The sequence below is a fragment of the Bubalus kerabau genome, chromosome 8 (genome assembly GCF_029407905.1).
Source record: "Bubalus kerabau isolate K-KA32 ecotype Philippines breed swamp buffalo chromosome 8, PCC_UOA_SB_1v2, whole genome shotgun sequence".
NCBI classification, from domain to species: domain Eukaryota; kingdom Metazoa; phylum Chordata; class Mammalia; order Artiodactyla; family Bovidae; genus Bubalus; species Bubalus kerabau.
This window is the reverse complement of record NC_073631.1, coordinates 80,335,426-80,355,732: the sequence shown is the minus strand read 5'-3', so window position 1 is coordinate 80,355,732 and position 20,307 is coordinate 80,335,426. Positions and strand designations below refer to the sequence as shown.

Genomic DNA, 20,307 nt, shown 5'->3' with positions numbered 1-20,307 from the left:
GGAATATAAATCTTATCATTCCTAGCAATGTGCCTATGGGAAGGACATTTTTCCAGTTTTACAAATGAGAGAAAGAGACACACACACTCAGAGGGGTTAATGGTTTGTTCACTTCTGTGGTTTTGTGGTTTGTGGCTAGGATTGAATCCAAGTTGAATAACTTCTGGGGTGATGAAGTGGAAGGTGGATCTTACTTTTCATTAAGACAGATGAACGTGGGGAATTGGTAACCACATAGACCAAGAGAGGCTATCTGGGGTGATGGCGGCTGAGCAAGGCCAGAGACGGGGGAGAGAGCTGTTAGAGCTGTATGAGAGAATTTGTTCCTCGTTTTGGTGTTGACACATTTCTCTTACCAGCAATTTCCTTAACCTGAATCTCAGTTTGTATATCTGTAAGGTGGTAATAGTATCTTCCTGTTTGTGTGAAGATTAAATGAGGTCACATATGAAAAGTGCTTGGTGTAAGGGAAAGTTCAGGACGACTAATACTATGTTTCAAGTGAATACATTTAAATCTATTCCAACCAAACACTATCCGCTTGATTCCTCCTTTTGTTTGACGGTCAGTGGCCAAAAAAAAAAAAACGGACTCAGAATTTTCTTAGGAAATGGCTCTCACATGCCCCCTACAGGGCAACTGTGTCAGTGCAGTCAGGATGGGTTACACACGGTTCAGCGTCCTGTCTTTTTGAGACACTGGCCTGGCATTGGCCTCTCTGTTTCTGAGGTTTTGTACCAAAATGTAGGGGATGGGAAAAAGCCCTTCTGCACACCCCTGCACTTGAAAATACCCAGGGTCGATAAGGAGGGTGCTGAGTGAAAAGGCAGGTGGTGGGAACTTCCTTTAGTCAGCAGAATAGTGCATTTGGCAATGTCCCAAGACGTTTTTGGTTGCCAAATGGCCATTGGGGTACCACTTGCATCTAGTGGGGGGAAAGGCCTGAAATGCTGCCTACGATGCATGGACTGCCCGAACAACAAAGAATTATCCTTAAATCCAAAATATCAACAGTGACAAGACTGAGACACTCTGATTTAGAGTCATGTTTTGAGGGATGCTGTTGGTTTTTCAAACATACCACCTCTTTCCCATCATTTCAGATCTGGCTGCTTCTAGCATGATGGTTGTGTAACCTTCCTGCCAATTTCCAAAGATCAAGGTCCTTTTAGCTGTGTCTGTCCTGCAAGATGCTTTCTGATAACATACCATTTAACAAACAAGAAGATAAAAGATGTACTACCCTCAGAGATCCGCTGGATCATCGAAAAAGTGAGAAAATTCCAGAAAAACAATCTATTTTTGCTTTATTGACTATGCCAAAGACTTTGACTGTGTGGATCACAATAAACTGTGGAAAATTCTTATAGAGATGGGAATACCAGAACACCTGATCTGCCTCCTGAGAAATCTGTATGCAGGTCAGGAAGCAACAGTTAGAACTGGACATGGAACAGACTGGTTCCAAATAGGAAAAGGAGTACATCAAGGCTGTATATTGTCACTCTACTTATTTAACTTATATGCAGAGTACATCATGAGAAATGCTGGACTGGATGAAGCACAAGCTGGAATCAAGATTGCCAGAAGTATCAATAACCTCAGATATGCAGATGACACCACCCTTATGGCAGAAAGTGAAGAGGAACTAAAGAGCCTCTTGATGAAAGTGAAAGAGGAGAGTGAAAAAGTTGGCTTAAAGATCAACATTCAGAAAACTAAGATCATGGCATCCGGTCCCGTCACTTCATGGCAGATAGATGGGGAAACGGTGGAAACAGTGGCTGACTTTATTTTTGGGGGCTCCAAAATCACTGCAGATGGTGATTGCAGCCATGAAATTAAAAGATGCTTACTCTTTGGAAGGAAAGTTATGACCAACCTAGACAACATATTAAAAAGCAGAGACATTACTTGGCTAACAAAGGTCCGTCTAGTCAAGGCTATGGTTTTTTCAGTGGTCATGTATGGATGTGAGAGTTGGACTATAAAGAAAGCTGAGCGCCAAAGAATTGATGCTTTTGAACTGTGGTATTGGAGAAGACTCTTGAGAGTCCCTTGGACTGCAAGGAAATCCAACCAGTCCATCCTAAAGGAGATCAGTCCTGGGTGTTCATTGGAAGGACTGATGTTGAGGCTGAAATTCCAATACTTTGGCCACCTTATGCAAAGAGCTGACCCATTGGAAAAGACCCTGATGCTGGGAAAGATTGAGGGCAGGAGGAGAAGGGGACGACAGAGGATGAGATGGCTGGATGGCATCACCGACTCAACAGACATGGGTTTGGGTGGACTTCAGGAGTTGGTGATGGACAGGGAGGCCTGGCGTGCTGCAGTTCATGGGGTCGCAGAGTTGGACACAACTGAGCGACTGAACTGAACTGAACCTCAGAGAACTGAGCCTCATTCACCCCTATCCACTGAAAAAGCATTATTCCAACATTTCAAACAAAATGAGGTTTTCCAAGTCATGGTATGCCAAGTGCTCCCTCAGTTTGGAGCCGAATTTCTGCTCCTTTTGAAGTGAAATGGCTCTGCTACTCTGAGGTTAGCAGTTGGCTCCCAGATCAGTGGTTGGGCAGCTGATTTCACAGGTAGTTGTTAGGCCCTGGAGAACTGAGGCCTGCAGGCTCGTGCTCAGAGGGTCCTGTGTCCAGAAATTTACTCTTATGCAGGCAGGATGCAGGTGTGGGAAGGGCAAGAGAGGGTTCAATTAACTGAAAATGAGATGCAAGCCTTCACCTCCCGGCAGGTGCCCTGCCTTTCACTCAAAAAGCAGATCTGATTTACAAAACACTTTTCTAGAAGGCAGTTCGCGCATAAATCAAAGTCCCTGGTGTAGGGTTTACAAAGTACTGGCGTGTGGGTGGGGCTCTGTGTCTAACTGCTCAGAGGAAGGACATCCCCCGTGACACAGGTGTTCCTACAGTACTCAGAAGGATCGGGAAGAAGCAGGGGGCGCTGGGAGGACTCAGGAAGGCTAGGGAAGGAGGGAGAAGGCCTCGGAGGGATAAGGACAGCGGGAGAAGGGTAAGGACTCCCACTGAGACAGCGAGGTGGCCTACGAAATCCCCACAGCCCCTCACGCGCACGCGCAGAACCCTGCACCACCCCCCTCGTTCGTGTTTCCGGCTGCTTCTTTCTGCATCCGGGGCACGAAAAGACTCCGTTAGGCCTCGGGCGGCAGCCCCTGACCGGAACCGGAAGTGGGCCCCGAGCCAGGAGAAGGAAGCCGGTGGCCGACCCGTCAGCAGCCGGCGGCGGCCTCGAGGGGCGGCGCTACGCTGCTCCCTGCGAACCGGTGCCGCGGCCAGGCGGGTGGCCGGCCCAAGGGCCCGGCGCCATGAAGCTGTACAGCCTAAGCGTCCTGTATAAAGGCGAATCCAAGACGGTGCTGCTCAAGGCCGCATACGATGTGTCCTCCTTCAGCTTTTTTCAGAGATCCAGGTGAGCGGGCCCTCGAGGGCGGCGCCCGGACGGGGAGGCCCGGGGTCCGGGTTGGAGACCGCCGGGGAATCGAGGCCCGGGGCTTGGCCTCCCGCATTGGAGCCGGTGGCCTTTTCCTCGGCCTGTAGCCCATTCTGGAATGTAGTCCGTAATCAGGGTTTTTCAAATTTTCCATGTTTTAAAAATGACCGGGGGGCTTTGAAAAAGTGCAGATTCCCCTAGGTTCACGCCCAGTTGAGTTCCAGCAATCTGTATCTTAAACCAGCAACTCCCCCTTAGTGGTTCTGATCCAGGAAGCTCACGTGCCACACCTAAAGCGCCACGTTTGTATTATTTGGCTGGGCTTTCCAACAGTTCGGTGTGAGAGTTCCTGGTACACTGTCATATTACGGAGGAAGTCACTGAGGCCCCAGGAGATGGATACCAAACCAGCCAGGACTCCAACCCAAATTGTATGCTCTTTACGGTTGGGCTCTGGTGGTACAAAAGGGTTCTACAGTGAAGATTTGGAAGGAAGCATGGAGGTTTTAGGGCTTACAAGCCTTTGAACATTTGCAAGGCACTTTAATGCAATCAAGTCCGTGTTAGAAGTAGCACAGACACTTAACCGCCTGTTCGTGGGAGGGGTGGCGGTGACTCAGGCACAAAGGGAGAAAGACCCTACAAAGTCTGTGGTCACCCAGTCTCCAGGTCTGGTGGCATCTGGATTCTGTTTGCATTACTTCATTGGGCTGTTTTGTTCTTGATGAGAGTGGCTTGCTGGTGGGATCTCAAACAATTCCTCCTGTTATTTTGTTGAAACTTTCTGCTGCTTTTTGGGTCCTTCTTGGTACTTAGCATTCTCTGTCATGACCTCTAGTCTCTGTTCTGTGTTGCTGCTTTTCTGTGATGGAACTTTGGGTGCTAACTTGGTTAACTCTTGATTCTTTTCCTTTCTCTCTTTCCCCTACCCACATTTACTGACGATCCTCAGAGATTTCACTTTAGGACTTTCATCTTACTGGTTTTCAGTATCCAGACCAGTTTCAGATAATTAATACAACTGCAGTACTGTAGGGAAATCTCTACAAGTGTCTCTTAAAACAACACATAGTCCAGTTGAGCCCATTGTTTTTCTCATAAGTCCTCCTGTCTTCTGTTCTGCCCACCTCATGATTACCAGAATGCGAACATCAGACCTTCAAAACGTTTTCCAGCTTTTCTAGCACTTGTATGCAGAATGTCACAATGAATGCAGTTCTTCCTTTGTCTAATTATAGTTCTACTCTAAGCTCTGTCTCTTTAGTTTTATTGCAAGGACTTCCTTATTTTAAGACTTACCTCTAAGGGATTTTTCTGGTCCTATTCACTCTCTCAGGATAATAATAACAAGTAATATTATGCGCCAGACATCGTGCTAAATGCTCATTTAGTCATCACAGCACGTCTCAATATATAGACGCAGTAAGTCCCTTACCAGAGGTCACACATCTCATAAGTGGTGGAGCTGGGATCCCAGCCAGGGAAGTCCACTCCAGACGTGAGTCCTCACTCTGCTGCATGGCTCTTGGTGTGATCTCAGGAGTATATGAATCTGCTGGAACCAACTGTGGATTCCACAAGTCAGGACCCTGCGCTGACAGCCCTTTATATGACATTTCCAGTCAGAGGCTTCTTGTTAACGCTGGTTCCTCCAGCTGGACTGTGACTCTTCTATGCTGGCCACATCTTTTTCTTGGGCCCATGAACCTCCTCCTCTCCCTCAGCCGTGGTACAAACCAGTTTCCGTTTCCTTGTCTTGGCTGAGCCCTTGCCCTCAATTCCGTCCAGAATGTCCCTGGCCCGTACAATGGATTAGCCCCAGCCGACCTGAGGCTAGAGCCAGCATTCACTGAGGATGCCTGTTGCATTGCAGGGTCCAGCGTGTGGCAGCTGCCATAACTGACTGTGCATCCGCTGAACAGTTTTGACCACTTAGGTGTCTCCATCACAGATTTTCTTTCTTCCCGCTTCATGGGAGTTAGTAGAGCCTTGAGAACAGGAGCTGGCCTCTGCTTCACTACTGTGTCCCAAATCATACTCTGACCAAAATGTTAAATTAACTATAACCTGTAGAAGATTCCCCAGAAGTCTGGAAGTGGGTTGTTTGGGTCTGCTCGGTAGCAAGCAAATGTGGTTTGAATGGTTGTGATAATGTGTAATTATCTGTATTCATGGTCATCGACAGAGTGTTTATTAGTTCTTCCTAAGGTTGGGAGGGAAGGAATGAAACCAGGAAGCAATGTCTCCTTAGTGTATAAGCTCAGGGGTCACTTTGCATTGTATTGGGGACAAGGTGACAGGAACAGGTAATATGTGTTGTGTTTCTTAGCGTCCAGGAGTTCATGACCTTCACAAGTCAGCTGATTGTGGAGCGCTCAGCGAAAGGCAGCCGAGCTTCTGTGAAGGAACAAGGTGAGAGGGCCCACCACCTGGTAAGCGCGTGCTGGCCCAGCCACCCCACTCAGGGGGCCCAGAGCTCTGTCCACAGGAGGGCTGCCTTGTGACGGAGAGGGCTCCCAGGCCCACAGTCCTCTGCTGGCTTCTCTCTTCCCTCCTCCTCCATTTCCTGGTATGCAAAATTCTATGCCCACTGATGGTATGTTGGTTGCTTGGTTAAATCACCCCCAAAAGCTTAGACTCGCTTACAGCTAGGGTCTGCCTCTCTTGGAGCAGTAAGCAGCCTTCCTGCTTTGTCCTCTTCTGCCTTTGCAGTTGTAAACGTCTCAGAAAAGGACCTCCACCCAGCTCTGTTGAGGAAATACTGTATTCTGTGCTGCTTAGTTCTTTTCCCCATGAACCTGGAGACCCCTTATTTTTCCTCATGACCTTAGTTTTTTCTTCCTTATGATTCAGGTTTCCTGTAAGAATTTTTATGCATTTATTTTAGGGGCATTTGGTTAGCTATGATATCTCTGAATCCTTTCCAAATGACAAAAAATCATTTCAAGGATTGTGACTGTTTTGCAGGAACCCTGTACAGGCTGTACCCTTGATAATCCGATGATGTCAGCACAGTCGTACTTGAGACCCCAGCCAGCAGTGGCTCATTCTTTTCTGGATTGGCTTTATCTCTTCCTCCCTCTCCTGCCCCATCCCCACCAAGGCTCACCACAGAGTGGAGCAGGCTAGGTTACTGTAGTGAGGAAGCCTGGGGCCCTGACAGGTGATTTCCTCAAGCCAGGAAATCTTTTACCGAGTTTTTTGTGTATATATGAAAATGGAAGCCACTTAGCTTGTCCAGAGTTCCATCAGCTTGGGAGCAGAGCAGAGCACCTCTGAGGGTTGCAGCTTCCAAGACACAGGGGAGCCTGACCTCGAGCTCAGGGTAGGACCTAGACAAGCCCCTGGGGCCGTTTCCTGGGATAGTTCTGCGCCACTAGTGGTCCTTCGACCCTGGCTTTGCGCACTGGGCCTTGGGACTTTCACTCACCCTGAAGCACGTGTTGGTCCACACTGCCAGCAGAGCCCCCACACATGCTGCCCTATGTGCAGGGCTTCACCATAAGCCTGGCTCAGAGCCGCTTTGCTGACCCAGAGGACAGAAGCCCAGCACTCTATCAGTCCAGCGGCTTTGGAGGGTGAGAAAGTCTAAAGCCCTCATGCCATCCTCTTGTCTCCTTAGAATATCTGTGCCATGTCTACGTGAGAAATGACAGTCTTGCGGGAGTGGTCATTGCTGACAGTGAATACCCATCCCGGGTGGCTTTTACCTTGCTAGAGAAGGTGAGTGTGTAGCTTGGCTGGACTGTACTTGGGCAGTCAGGCATGGACTGGGGCCAGGAGTGACGTAAGGGATGAAATAGTGTGTCCAAAATCAGCCTGCTTTCAGCCTCTTCACTCTAAACCAAGAGACAGTCTGGGAGCCTTCTCATTCCTGTCTGTCTCATCCTGCCCTACCCTGGTCCCCCACTGATTTCTGCTTCTCATCCTACTAGTGTCCCTGGGGCCACCTTGGCTCTCCTTGTAAGCCACAGAGTGCCAGCATCTCCCCTTCCTGGTGGGGCCTTCAGGTCAGCTCTGGCTGTGCTTTCGCCCCCACTCACTCCTCTTGCCAGCTGTGCTCCTGCTTCCGCCCTGAAAGTCGTGACTTTCAGTTCCTTCTGAGCCACACTAGGCTGCATGTTCTGCCCCATGACCCATCTCCCTTCTTCCCCTCCTCCCCTCTTTCAGGCCATCCCTGCACACACCAGGCTCCTCCCCACCTGCCGCGCTTCTGCTCAAGGAGTCCCCCTGCTGGCCCATCCTGCAGTTACAGCTGCTCCTTTCCCCAATGTGGGGCTGGTGCCTCCTCATTCTTCATTGTGTTTCTTTGTGGTGCGGATGATAAACTCCTCAAAGACCCTGACCCCACATCCCCTAAAACACTCATGCGTAAAAGCACATGAAGTCTGGTGGCTGCTTAAGTTCAAAAGGCTACTTAAATTCAAAGGATCTAATTACCTTTTTGAAGAATTGTTTTGAAAAATTAAAGCTCCAATATCCTTTTTCCTGGAAATTCACAACCTGAGAAAAGTGGAAATCTGTAATTTGAATTTCTAATAATTTATCATTCCCAGATGAGGTTCATATCAGGCTGGGCATACTTGGATTTTAATTCCAAGAATACTGAGGAAGAAGAAACTTGGACCTAGATTTTCTCCCTTGCAATTAGCCATCCTCCTCTGCCTTCTTCTGTGGGTCCTGGGGTCCTGAGAGCCTCTTTCGGATGAGCGCTGAGATGGGATTGTTGAGCTCCTCTGTCTTGCAGGTGCTAGACGAATTCTCCAAGCAGGTCGACAGGATAGACTGGCCAACTGGATCCCCTGATACCATCAAGTACGCAGGCCTGGACAGTCAACTCAGTAGATACCAGGTAAGGTGCAAAGGCTGTGAAACAGAAAAGCCAATGGCCATGATGGTTGTGACTCTGGGTGATGTGGAAGTTGATGTCCTCCTGAAGATCGCAGGAACCTGCGTTAAGACCTGAGCGCCTAGGCAGCCTTTTGCTTTTCCAGCATGTGTTTAAGCAGCCTGTGGTTTTTAACTTCCGAAAGTATATCCAGCTTGCTTGGTTTTGAGCCCTGTTTCCAGACAGCTACTCCAGTCCTGACATTTTTATTTTTGCTTCTTCCCTAGAACCCCCGAGAAGCTGACCCCATGACTAAAGTGCAGGCTGAACTGGATGAGACCAAGATCATCCTGGTAAGGAAGTAAATTAGGGGACCAAGTTCAGGAACAGAGAGGCAAAAAGATTTGCCAGCAGTCAAGCCCACGCAGCTGATGCTTGTTTTAATCATAGTCCAAGCACTTCTGAAAGTGGTGGTGGCCCACCTGTCCCTGTGCATCAGAGGCTTGAAAGCCAGACTCACTCAGACAACCACTCTGTGGTTCTGCCTCCATGGTGCCTGCCTTAGCCTGACCCACAGCCCAGCAGATTCCTTCTTTTCAGAGTGTGGGTTTCGGTGCATACTGAGGCTCTCTGACTAAATACAGGTCCCGAGTTGTCAGAAACAGGCCTGATTCAGAAGAGCGGGAACCCTGCATTTTACCTGAAATCTAGTTTGCAATTGCTGTTTTCTGCTTTTGTTTTTAAACTCTGAGCTACCTTTGGCTTTGGAATGAAAATTAAGAGATGAAAGCCTTCAGGCACCTCTCTGTCTTCTGTAACGTTTCTCCAGGTTTCCTAACCAGGCCCTGTCCCTGCCTTCTGCTGCCTCAGAGCCTCAGTCTGTGAGCAAGCACACAGAGGCAGGGGACACACCCACTGTCTTTCCTTGTCTCTCCACAGAGTGGATGGGTCCAGGTCACCCAGCCCATTCTGGCTGCAGTGGTAAAATCTGGATTACTGGTCACGCTGCCTTTTATCCATCCCATTCATGTCTTGATCCAGTTAACTTTTTATGGTGGAAATCTGAGTTGCTCAGCCGTGTGTAGAGATAAAGAATGTTTTTGCTCATTTCTCATTCTGTGCCATTTCATATGTCCAAACCTAGGGTAATGCCAATTGCCTCTGAGGGCCTTGCAGTTTAAGCAGTGGCCATCTGGGGTGGGAGCAAGTCAGCCACTTCCTGATGGCCCTGGTGGAGGGGCTAGGGGCTCTTGTGAGGACCTCCATCCCTCATGTGTTTGGAAAGGGTCTGTCTGCCCTAAGTGCAGAGGTGCTCTCACAGAGCTGATAGTCATGAGATTTAGACACAGTTCCGCTGGGGGAAGCATGACACAGCTGTGCAGTAGGAATGTGTGTGTGTAAACACGGGCACAGGGGGCCTCTCCTGGAGTGTGGCTATCTAAGCCTGTGCTTTGGAGGATTTGGGGCAGTGCTTTAAGTCCAGTTAGAACCTTCTAGGTCCTCCAAGAAGGTCATTAGGCCCTGTGTCCTCCACAGGTCTGGGTCACTGTCTTGATGCTCACATGTGGGGGAGGAGCCAAAGGAAGCACTTTGCTGTGACTGAGCTTCGTGAGGGACTGGCGTCTGCTCACCTTGTGAACAGAGCAAGGCATTCTTTTGTGTCTTTCCTCTTGTCCAGCACAACACCATGGAGTCTTTATTAGAACGAGGTGAGAAGCTCGATGACCTGGTATCCAAATCCGAAGTGTTGGGAATACAGTCTAAAGCCTTCTATAAAACGGTGAGTGTGTCCTGGCCGCTCCTGGGCACCCCGTCAGTCAGCTCTCCCTGCCTCTGGGCTGCTTCTCCCCCTCCCCCAACCTCCCCAAGGCGAGGATGGGTCCTCCTCACCCCTGCTGTCTGAGGGGTGCCACCTTCCCAGAGAGGTTCCGACATTTCTAATTTGTTAACTTGGACTGAAGTGTTGCACCGTTTGGACAGTAGGGGTGCTGCATTTGCTTGATCAACCCACACGCGTTTGCTGTCATGATGATGGCCCTTGGAGGGAGATGCCTTTGGGGTTAGGAGGTATCTGAACAGGAGGTGAAGGAGAAGGTAACAGAGGCCCCATGAACCAAGTGGCTACCTCTCTGTTCTCTGAAGATATTCTCAGTAAGAAATACCCCCATGGGGTCAGATAACTTTATGGGGAGTCAAGGCTGGAGCGAAGGAAGAGACATTCTTGTTCTTTATACTCGGCTAAACAACAGGAAGTTTCCTTCCTTATCGATAGCATTAATGGAATGTGGACAGAATAATCTTGGGACTGTGAACTACTTCTGGATGGCTTCCCTCCACTTCTCTCTCCTTGGTGGTTCCAGAGCCCCTAGTAAGGCCAACTGGTCCCCTCAGAGCTCCCAGTTCTATATGTGCTGAGGTCTACCTCTTCAGCTCTGTTTTGTCTGTCTCAAGGCCCGGAAACAAAACTCGTGCTGTGCAATCATGTGACGGCTGCCAGCAGAGGCCCCTGCGCTGGAACGCCACCATCATTCACATCAGAACCACGGCCCCCCAGGAAGCAGAGCCACCTTGTAACAACCCAAGTGGGAGAGACTCAACTTCGGCTTTGGAGCTCCTGGGAGAAACCGAAGGGTGGATGGGGACCTGGGGGTGGGGAACGTTCAAATTCACATGTCTAGTTATTTCTGAAAAGATACTGAGGCCCCTAAATGTGTATTTGGGGGCCAAATGGAACCATAAAACTCAGTGACTCCATAGATGTTACAGGGCTCATTTCTAATCCCCTGGGAAGGATGTGGTCCCCCAACTTGTGCAAGGCCCATGGGGGGTTCAGAGCCAGCTCTTTGTGGATCTTCACATGTTTGGGTTTTGTCTGTATACTAATTATTAACACTACAAGGAGCAGGGTGCCCTGACTCCAGGACTGGGGAGGGACAGCCACTGTGGGGCTGCAGTGGGCATGGGGGCGGGGTGGGGGGCTCAGGCCAGTGCTTCCGTGTTGGGAGGAGACAGCTACTGGACTTCATAAATTCTGAGACCTAGTTTGCATTCCTGCTGAGATTGACTTTGACTTTCTGCGGTACCCATCCAGCAAGCAAGTTCGTAAAGAACGCTAGAAGTGGGGGAGGGGGCGCTTGCCCTGACTTGCAGTTTGGCTTTGAGCATCTGGATCAGAGCACGTGTGCTGCAGTCTCGTGAATAGTTGTCATTTGCCTCTCTGGTGACAAGAAAGACTGTTCTGACAATCACCTGGGACTTTTGTCTTAGCAAGTGACCTTCACTGTGGCCACAATTTCTAGGCACCAAGAGAAGATGCCAGCCAGCCTGGGGGCTCCCAAGCATCCACTTGTGGTCTGAGCTGTCCACACTCCAGCCCAGCCCCCAGCAGAAGCACTGCTGAGCACCCCGCCCCCGCCCCCAGCAGCATGAGGCCTATGGCTCTGAGGCCCAGCCCTAAAAGCAGGTGCAGGGAGCAAGCCAGGCAGTAGCCCAGGAGGTTCCAGCTCTTCTCAGCCTTGCTGGTCCCTTGGCCCTGCTGCCGTGTTGTAAACCGCCTCCTAGTGCCCTGCTGCGCTTCCTGAGGACGCAGGCTCCGGACACACCCTTGAGAACCAGTCTCTGTGGACGCTCCTGTTGGAGCGGTATCAGTGTGGTCTCATCCTCCGGTGTCCTTCCCTGAGCCCTCTGTTCTTGCCCTGTCGAGGAGGTCCACTGCCCTGACAGGAAGTGCCTGTGGCCTTGAATTCCCTGGCATGGGCCAGAAGTGGGATCTGCGTGGCCTCCGAGGACCCACCCTAAGAAGTTTACCTGCCAGCTGCTTGTTTTCTCTGGCCACTGTACCACCAGAGGACTTGGCCTAAAAGTAGCCTACCCATGTGAGTTCTGCCATGTTTACCCCTGAAAGGCGCAGGCCTGGCCTGCTCACTGGTCTCTGATGTGGCCATGACCACCCCTTAGGGATGATTGAGAGTTGTCTGACTCCTCCCACTTTGGAGGGTACTGGGGGTCGGGGGGGTGGGGGTTGGCCAAGATTGGGAAGAGGGTGACAAGGGTGAGTAGGGCTGGCCGAGACCTCTGCATCCACCCTTCCTCCAGCTCCTCTTGTCTTCTAATGTTAAATCATTTGGCAAAGTGTATTTTAATAACTGCTGCCTAACTTTTCTCTGTGTTCTGTTTGGAAGGTTCCTATCTGGATAAAGTTGTCTTTTGAAATTCCAAAATAGTCTTGTGCTTTGTTTTGGGCTTCCCAGGTGGCAGTAGTGGTAAAGAATCCACCTGCCAATCCAGGAGACATAAGAGATGGGTTTGATCCCTGAGTCAGGAAAATCCCCTTGGAGTAGGAAATGGCAACCCACTCCAGTATTCTTGCCTGGAGAATCCCATGGACATAGGAGCCTGGTGGCTTACAGTCCATAATCACAAAAGAGTTGGACATGACTGAAGCAGCTAAGCACACAATGTGCTTTGAGCCACAGGGACCCCTTTCCACGGGAGCCCTGCCCCTCATGCCGTGCCCCTGCCGAGTGTGGGGTTCACCGTATCCTGGGGGGAAGCAGCCTCTACTTTAATGCCCCCATTCTCCTGTCCCCACCCCTTAGACCTTTCTAGCAGGAAGTGGGGGAGGGAGCCCCAGAGTAGAGAGAAGTCCTGCTCTGAGTCCTGTGACCTGGTCTTCACTGCACCGTAGAAACCACCTGGGAGGCTTCCTCACAGCCACAGCGCCGGGGCCACACACCCAGAAACTCCAGCTGTGTCTGCTGGGGTGTGGAGTGTCCTGTGCCCCCCGGATCCTTGCATCCTGGCAACTCTGGTCCTAGTTTAGGGAATGTCCTCGGCAGGTGGTGGTTAGACTGTGAGTGCTTCTCACCTATTTCATTGCTGGCCTGGGACTGACCTGGAGACCCCTGAAATAGGGAGTAGCCTGGGCATTTCCGGCTTTTCCTGCTCAGAGGACCCACCAGGGCATGCGCCCAGGGAGCTTTGCCCAAAGCAGGTGTTCTTTAAAATGACAAATGAAAGGCCCCTCACTGACTTCCCTCTGCCTATCCTGCCATCCCTACTTGGGGGGCTGCCAGAGGACAGTTTCAGAGTGCTGGATCACCTCAGGATTCCTGCAGGATCCCCAGTGGGGGTGGGGTGGGGCTGTGGCAGGTGCCCAGAGGGAGGCCTGGCCTGGAAAGCCGCCTCGGATTACAGCTGATAGGTGAGCGGAGCCCTAGATGCTGCGGTGGTGGTGATGACTCCTCTGCTCACTGGCTCTGTCCTAGATTCTCTGCACCAAGCTCTCTGATCTGCCCTGGTGCTCCCTGGGCAGCCCTCATGCCTGCCTGCACACCTGAAAGCCCCTACCAGCTACCACCCACAGGGCCAGAAAGGTGGCTGCAGCCAGATGCCAAGGCTGGACCAGGAGGCCTGTTGTGCCCTAATGGACAGGACTGAGCAGGCCTGAGGCAGCATTGCCTCATCAGAAGTCACTTGGACCCGTTGGTGTGTTTGGTGTATCAGATTGTTTGGAAGCCCGTATTTCTGTCCTGAGAAAGCTTAAGGTGTGAGGTACAGACAGGCAGCAGCACCTGGGGACCAGGAGTAGAGGGGAGGCTGTCCATCTCAACATGAGGGTGTCTCTGGGGTGTCAGCAAGACTGCCGGGGACTGCCCAGGAGGGAGGAGGGCACGAGGTCTTTGAGGAGCACAGGCAGGTCCCAACAGCCCTTGCCTGGCAGGGCCTAAACGTGTGCAGCCGTGAGAGAAGATGTTCAGAGAAGCAGGCAGCTTTGCATCAGTTGTGGCCATGCAGCTATGTGGCCGCGTGGTCAGAAAGCCATGGAGTCGGCCATGTGGCTATGTGGTCAGGCGATCAGACAGGTTGGATGGCCACGTGGTTAGGCAGGCATGCGGCCCGCGCTCGCTCAGCCGGTGCAGGCCAGGAGTGTTCCCAAGGAAGGTGCAGAGGCTTTGTATCCCTGTGGTGTGAGGGTGCAATGGGTGACTGGGTGCCGTGTCCCTCCCTCCATGTTGGGGGTGAGCTGCAGAGGGAAGGCTGGTGGGGAGCGCCTGGCTCTGCCCACCTGGGCCCTCAAGCCCCTCAGTCTGGGCCCACCTGGGAGCCTCTGTACCTGGCATCCCTCTGTCGCCCAGGTCTCAGCTCTGGGCTTCTGCTGTTCGGGTCTCCTCATGGAGCCTCTCCAGGCCGTGGCTGTCATCGCCTGCTCTGTCGTCTTTGTATCCCAGCCGCCACCACTCTGCTCCTGGCGTCGGTGTCTCATGTCCGTGCGCTGTCTACACAGCCCGCGTGCAGGCCCACAGGAGCAGCCCCGGGGGCTGCAGGCACCACGTGTCCCAAGCAACACGCACAAAGACCAGATAGGTGGAGGGAGAGAACGGACAGGGCAGCAGGGCTGGGGCCTGGAGCTCTTCCCATACAGATCTGCCCTCCTGATCTCATCTTCAGAGATCGCTAGAGTGACCAGAGGCTGGGGGTCCTAGGACTCAAGGCGTCATTTTTGGTTCCTGTGTCTGGGGCTAACAGAGGCCTTCGGGAAAACAGGAGGGAGGTGGGAGCAGCTGGCAGAGTTTGACCTGCAGCCTCACGGAGGGGCCCCACCTGGGCATGCCGACTACCCAAGATGGGCTTGGGAACATCTGGCCTAGGGCTTCTGCAGCCTGGCCAGCCCAGGGCCCACATGGCAGGGGAGGGACCTGCCTAGAGGTGAAGGGTCAGCTAGATACTGGCAGAGAGCACCCAGATACACCTGAAGCAGTTTGTCCTGTTTTCCATTTATTTGCAGTTTCCCGAGACAGAACAAAATAATAATTTTGTACACTTACAAGGCTCAGAAAGAAAAGACAATGAAACTCAGCAAAAAGAGAGAAGAGGAAAGGCCGGCCAGCACCGTGGGCAGCCGACCCTCTGCAGGGCGGGCCGGCCGACGCCGCCACACCGCGGACATCTAGCTAGAGGAGCGGGTGTGGCTTGCTCATGAGGGGTCATGCAAAAGAACTCTCCCCCAGAAAAAAAAAAAAAAATCCCCAAATTATCCCAGACAGGCAGCTCCCTGGAGAGAACGGGTGAGCAGGGAGAGGAGAGGAGGAGGCCCCAGGAGGTGAGGGCAGCTGGGCCGCATGCTGTCCACGGCGAACCCTGCCGCTGCCCAAGGCCCAGGGAGCCCTGCAGATGTTTACCCTGTGTCCATGGGTGGGGACGGCTGTCCTGAGCACAGCCGCAGACAGGCAGGTGAGCATCCACTCTGAGTGTCTGTCCATGGACAGTCCCCCTTGGAGACCAGCATCCTGTGTCCTGTGCCCCACTCTGGGCCCCTCCCTTGGCTTGTGTAGGGGGAAGATAAAGAAAATCCTTGTTGAAAACAACATGAGTTGAAGGGGCAGATATTGGGGTGGGGGGGTGCGTCCTGCACCTCTGGGATCATGACCCCTGACCACCCCCCAAGTACAGCCCAGGAGGCCAGGTTATACCCACCCCCATGCCAGGCCAAACACTTGGCTCTCTCTGCCACCACCTGACCATGCGGCCCATCCCAGAGGCTCACCAGAGTGCCCACCAGCACACAGGGGGACCCACCTCCCCACCCCAGGGTCCCTGTCGCTCGCAGCTCAGTGCAGCCCTCTGCTCCCTGCTGCTCTGGCCCAAACTCTAAAAGTGCAGCCTCTTCAGCAAACACTTGCCTGGCCCCTGCCTCAACCTGGAAGCCAGAAACACCCGCCCACCTCTGACCCCTCTCTCCTTTCTGCCTCACACCCACATGGGGATGGGGGAGAAGGTGGGCAAAGACGGAGAGGTACCCAAGCAGAAGAGAGGCCAGCCCAGGGGTTCCCTTCCTCAGCGGGCTACTGCCAGCACTGTCTTCGCCCATGTCTCCCGCCAGGTGTGAGATCTGAAACTAAGGTGTGCCTCTCTGCAACCCCTCCCCCAGTGCACCTCCCTGGCCCCGACTGGGCCAGAGCTGGATCCCTGAGCCTCCTTGGATGGCTCAGTATCCTCCCAGAGAGGCTGGCCCAGCCTCTGCACTGCTCACCCATGCTGGGAACACGGGGAGCCCACATCCACACCTTCTCAGGGAAGAGAGGAGGGAAGGGAAGTGGGAGGGAAGTCAGCCGTGCTTGGGCCCCCTTGCCACCCCCCCAAGCCCTCCCCCGACAACACCTGACACTCCTGACCAGGAGCCATGCACGGCAGGGAGGATGCAGGCTTTTTGGGGGGTGGGCACCACCTAGCAAACACTGTTCCTCGGGCGGCAGGCCCTGGTGGACAAGTTCATTCCCCCGGCCAGTCCCTGGAGGAGGCCAGGAGTGGATGGACACGTGGAGCTTGGGTGGGGTGCGGCCGGAAGGTTCGAAGCCCCACAAATGCCAGTGATTTTTACAGCTTTTTCCCTTGTTTAGTTTTTTTTTCCGCTTCATCGACGTCAATTTTGTGTGTGTGGTTGTCGTTGTCATCTTGTTTTTAAAAAGAAATCACATCTGGTCTTGGTTTTCTGCAGACACAGGCACCAGGGGAGGAACGAGGCAGACACAAACATGCGACAGGCAGGCCGTGTGCCCGAGGGCAGCTGGGCTCCAAACACCGAGTCTGTCCCGTGGTGAAACCAGCCGCAGTGGCTCTGAAACAGAGCGGGTGCCAGGACGAGTGGGTCAGCTCTGGGGGCAGCTCTCCGTCTGACCCGGGTTTGGTGGCTGCAAGGTGGGCACCTGCAGGGCTGCCCTGAAAGGGGCCTGGAGACCCTGACCCAGCACCCCCACTCCCCTAACACCAGGCTTGCCTTATGCCCAGGAACCTGCTGGGCCACCCCTTCTGGCCACCCTTTCCGACAGCCTCCCCCAGGCTGCAGCCCCCACACCCCGGACTGCACTCCCCTCCCCCAGGGTCTCACCTTCACTGCAGCGGGGCCACGGGCGCCCCCGAGCAGTGGAAGTGCACGTTCTGCCACTTGCCATCTCGGCGATGCCACACACGGGTCTCCTCGGACTGGCTGGTGCGGGGCCGGCCTTGCCCGTCGATATACTGCGTGAGGCGGATGTAGGCGATGCAGGCGGCGTCCTCGCCGATGACGTGCACGTGCGGGTTCAGGATGGTTGTGTGGATCGGCTTGCTGTTCTTGGCGAGCACTGTGGGTGGGTAGGGGCTTGGGGTCATGCCTGCCCCCACCCAGCCCCTCTACCAGCCCAGCCTCCTCCAAGAGCACCATCTGGCTCCCCATCCCTCTCCCTGTGTGTCCTCACCCCTCATCCCTGTGGCTCGGGGATTTCTGCCACAGAGGGTGGAGCAGTGGCCCCTGACCCTGAGCACAGAGGGGACAGGGCTCCCCTGGGCCCCTGACTGGGGGTCCGTGGGCTCTCCAGGGGCACCCACCCTTTTACCCTCCCCCCGCCCTGCACTCACAGTTCTCGAAGTAGAATCTGTGGAAGTCCATCCCTTCAACCAGGTTGCCCAGGGCTTCAGGCTCAAACGAGGTCAGGCCTGGGTCGCAGATTTTCCTGGGGGGCAGACCCAGGTGAGGAGGGGCCCCTCAGAACCCGGTGCTTCCATCCAGCCCCCTCCATGTGGGGAAGCCCTCCAGGTCCACCCCCCCATCCCAGAACAGGCCAGGCGCCCCGACTCACGCGTAGGCCTCGAAGTCGCCATTATTGACAGCCTCGATGAGCTGCTCCGTGATCTTGATGATCTCCTGCTTCCGCGCTGCAGGGAGACAGCTGCCCAGTGACCCACACACCACCTGTGCCTGCCCAGGAGGGTCCGGGCAAAGTACCCCGCCCCCATCCCCATCCCAAGGCTGCCCAGCTCAGACTGCTCCCTTCAAGGCCACCCACAGCTTCCCGGTTTCCAAGTCCAACGAGCTTCCATCTTGTTTGTCTTAAATACAATATCCCTGAATGACACATACTGCATCCGTAGCACTGCTGCTGCTGCTGCTGCTAAGTCGCTTCAGTCGTGTCCAACTCTGTGCGACCCCAGAGACGGCAGCCCACCAGGCTCCCCCGTCCCTGGGATTCTCCAGGCAATAACACTGGAGTGGGTTGCCATTTCCTTCTCCAATGCATGACAGTGAAAAGTGAAAGTGAACTACCCGTCTGGAAAATGCAGGTCAGGGAAGCAAAGCCTGCCACGACCACCCTGCATCCCCAGTCCCCCCAGCCACGTGCACTGGACCCTCAGCAGGGGATGACCCTGTGACACTGTGACCACCCTTCCTGGCTTCTGCCCCCCAGGCATTGCTCTCTAGTCCTCCATGCACCCAACAGCTCTTGGGGGGTTGGGGGCAGGTGTCTACTAGGGGCCGGCTCACAAAGCAGGGAGTGGATTGGAGGCTGCAGGGCCAGGCCTCTGTGCAAAGGCCAGGAAGCAGAGCCCAGTGGAAAGCTAAGCGTGGGCCTCACCACCTTCTCTCCATGGAAGTCCACAGACTGCCGGCTGGCCTCCCGCCTCTTCCTGCCTCCACCTATTTGTGGTCCTGGGCCCCAGGCCAGTCCTCTGGCATCACTTTTCCATCCTGCACCCTCTACCTGAGGCCCTGGGTTGGCAGCCCTCTCCAGGTTCCTACCCACTTGACCTCTGGTCCTAGACCAACCCAGTCCCTGGGGTGCTTGCCTGGGGCCCCCCCTTTATCTCTTTAACTACCGTTTATTTTCAGGCTACATATTTTAAACACATGGAAGAAGCACAAAGAATAACATAGCCCACACCCTGCTGGTTCACATCTGAACAATTTTTATATTTGCTTTAGATTTCTTCCAAAGAGAGAAAAGCTTCCACATAAAGACAGGTGCCTGTGTTCCCTTGAGTCTTGTTCTTCACTCACTCTCCCCAGAGAAGTACCACCCTGAGTTAGGTGCTAAACCATGCCTGTGCAGATACGTCGACACCCAAAGGCACACAGGAAACACACACATGTGCGTGTGCACACAGCCATGGACACACCCACACATGGTGATTCCATAACGCAGTAACACGCCAGCAGTAAAACCCAGACCCAAGAAGAGCACTGAAGGCGGCACCCCAGTTCTCTCCACACCCCTCTCCAGTCACGGCCGTGCCAGCCACGCATCTGTGCACCCTCCCAGGGGCGTTGTGTCCCTCTGCTCCCCGCAGTACGTAGGACCACAGGCTCTCTGCAGGGCCACTCCTGTGGATGCACATTCCCACCCAAGCAAGCCTAAAGACAGGCGTCTGTTGCTCTCCAGTGTCCAGCTGCCAGTGCAGCTGGGCTCAGCACACGTGTGAGTTGATCCACGGCCTACATTCCCAGAGCAGGAGATGCTGCGTGTGAGCGGGGGCGTGCCCCTGGGTCGTGCGGCACACCGGCTCTGGACAGTGGCTGCTGGGTGAGCCCTGTGACACCCAAGGGGTCCAGTGCATCACGCGCAGGTGTGCACACGTGCCCCTTCGTGCACAAGGGTGCGTACTTGTGCGTGTGTCTGTAGTGCCTGTGCACGCCAACCTGCCAGCACACATGCGCTTCCCCGTCTAGAAGAGACCCTCTCTCTGCACTGGCTGTGCTTCTGCTGGCTTCTGTTTGTTTGGTTTTTTTCTTACAGAACTCCATGTCTGGACTGTAACAAGGTTTGGGCTTCAGGCTGTCTCTGCAGAACCCAGGCCCCCGCTGGAAGCTGGCCTCCAGGAAGGGGGCCCAGCTGCCCTGATGCCCCCATCCACCCATAGAGCTCTGTCCCAACACAGACACATGCGGGTGGTCCCTGTCCTCACCTGCTGGATACTTCACACCTCCTTCAGCACACCCACTTCCTCCCACCCCATAACACAGCTTCTCCCCTCTCAGTGCTTCCTCCACAGCCTGCCCACCTCTCGGCCCTCTGCCTGGGCGTTTCCCAATTCTGAAGGCCCTCTCTCCTCTGGACCTCATCAACCCCCACTCCCAGTTCACCTGTCATCTTCCTGGAAGTGGCCTCAAGCCTCAGTCTGTGATCTCCCACTGCAGCCCAGCTCCCCCACCAGATGACACCCCATGGGCCAGGGCCCCTGGGCTTGTCTGACAGCAG

At 53.7% G+C, this 20,307-nt stretch overlaps 2 protein-coding genes across 13 annotated transcripts in view; one reads left to right on the top strand and one right to left on the bottom strand.

The window, feature by feature from the left end:
* The first annotated feature begins 3,166 nt into the window (after positions 1-3,166).
* YKT6 (YKT6 v-SNARE homolog) lies at positions 3,167-12,516 on the top strand. Of its 3 annotated transcripts, none has more exons than XM_055590705.1 (7): positions 3,173-3,447; positions 5,805-5,880; positions 7,091-7,191; positions 8,216-8,320; positions 8,584-8,649; positions 9,975-10,076; positions 10,748-12,516. In XM_055590705.1, the coding sequence occupies exons 2-7, from the start codon at positions 5,811-5,813 to the stop codon at positions 10,781-10,783; spliced, it is 480 nt and encodes a 159-aa protein (XP_055446680.1). In that variant the 5' UTR covers positions 3,173-3,447; positions 5,805-5,810; the 3' UTR covers positions 10,784-12,516. The 3 variants fall into 3 exon arrangements, with proteins under 3 accessions (XP_055446679.1, XP_055446680.1, XP_055446678.1); XM_055590703.1 differs by having other exon boundaries at positions 3,175-3,447; positions 5,798-5,880; XM_055590704.1 differs by lacking the exons at positions 9,975-10,076; positions 10,748-12,516 and adding an exon at positions 9,833-9,919 and having other exon boundaries at positions 3,167-3,447; positions 5,798-5,880.
* A 2,537-nt stretch (positions 12,517-15,053) lies between these two features.
* The window catches only part of CAMK2B (calcium/calmodulin dependent protein kinase II beta), a 91,449-nt gene continuing 86,195 nt past the window's right edge, over positions 15,054-20,307 (bottom strand). For all 10 annotated transcript variants that reach the window (XM_055590696.1, XM_055590692.1, XM_055590693.1 and 7 more), the window contains 4 exons: positions 17,914-17,989; positions 17,693-17,787; positions 17,184-17,418; positions 15,054-16,913 (listed from right to left, as the gene is read on the bottom strand). In XM_055590696.1, the coding sequence (XP_055446671.1) occupies positions 17,186-17,418; positions 17,693-17,787; positions 17,914-17,989 (404 nt within the window). In that variant the 3' untranslated portion in view covers positions 15,054-16,913; positions 17,184-17,185. The remainder of the gene's footprint in view (positions 16,914-17,183; positions 17,419-17,692; positions 17,788-17,913; positions 17,990-20,307) is intronic.

Bases quoted from the DNA above. Each gene is read 5' to 3' on its own strand.
- YKT6 (XM_055590703.1), top strand. From the start codon at position 3,344: ATGAAGCTGTACAGCCTAAGCGTCCTGTATAAAGGCGAATCCAAGACG. The intron at 3,448-5,797 runs GTGAGCGGGCCC...TGTGTTTCTTAG, and splicing joins AGCTTTTTTCAGAGATCCAG to CGTCCAGGAGTTCATGACCT. The intron at 8,650-9,974 runs GTAAGGAAGTAA...CCTCTTGTCCAG, and splicing joins ATGAGACCAAGATCATCCTG to CACAACACCATGGAGTCTTT.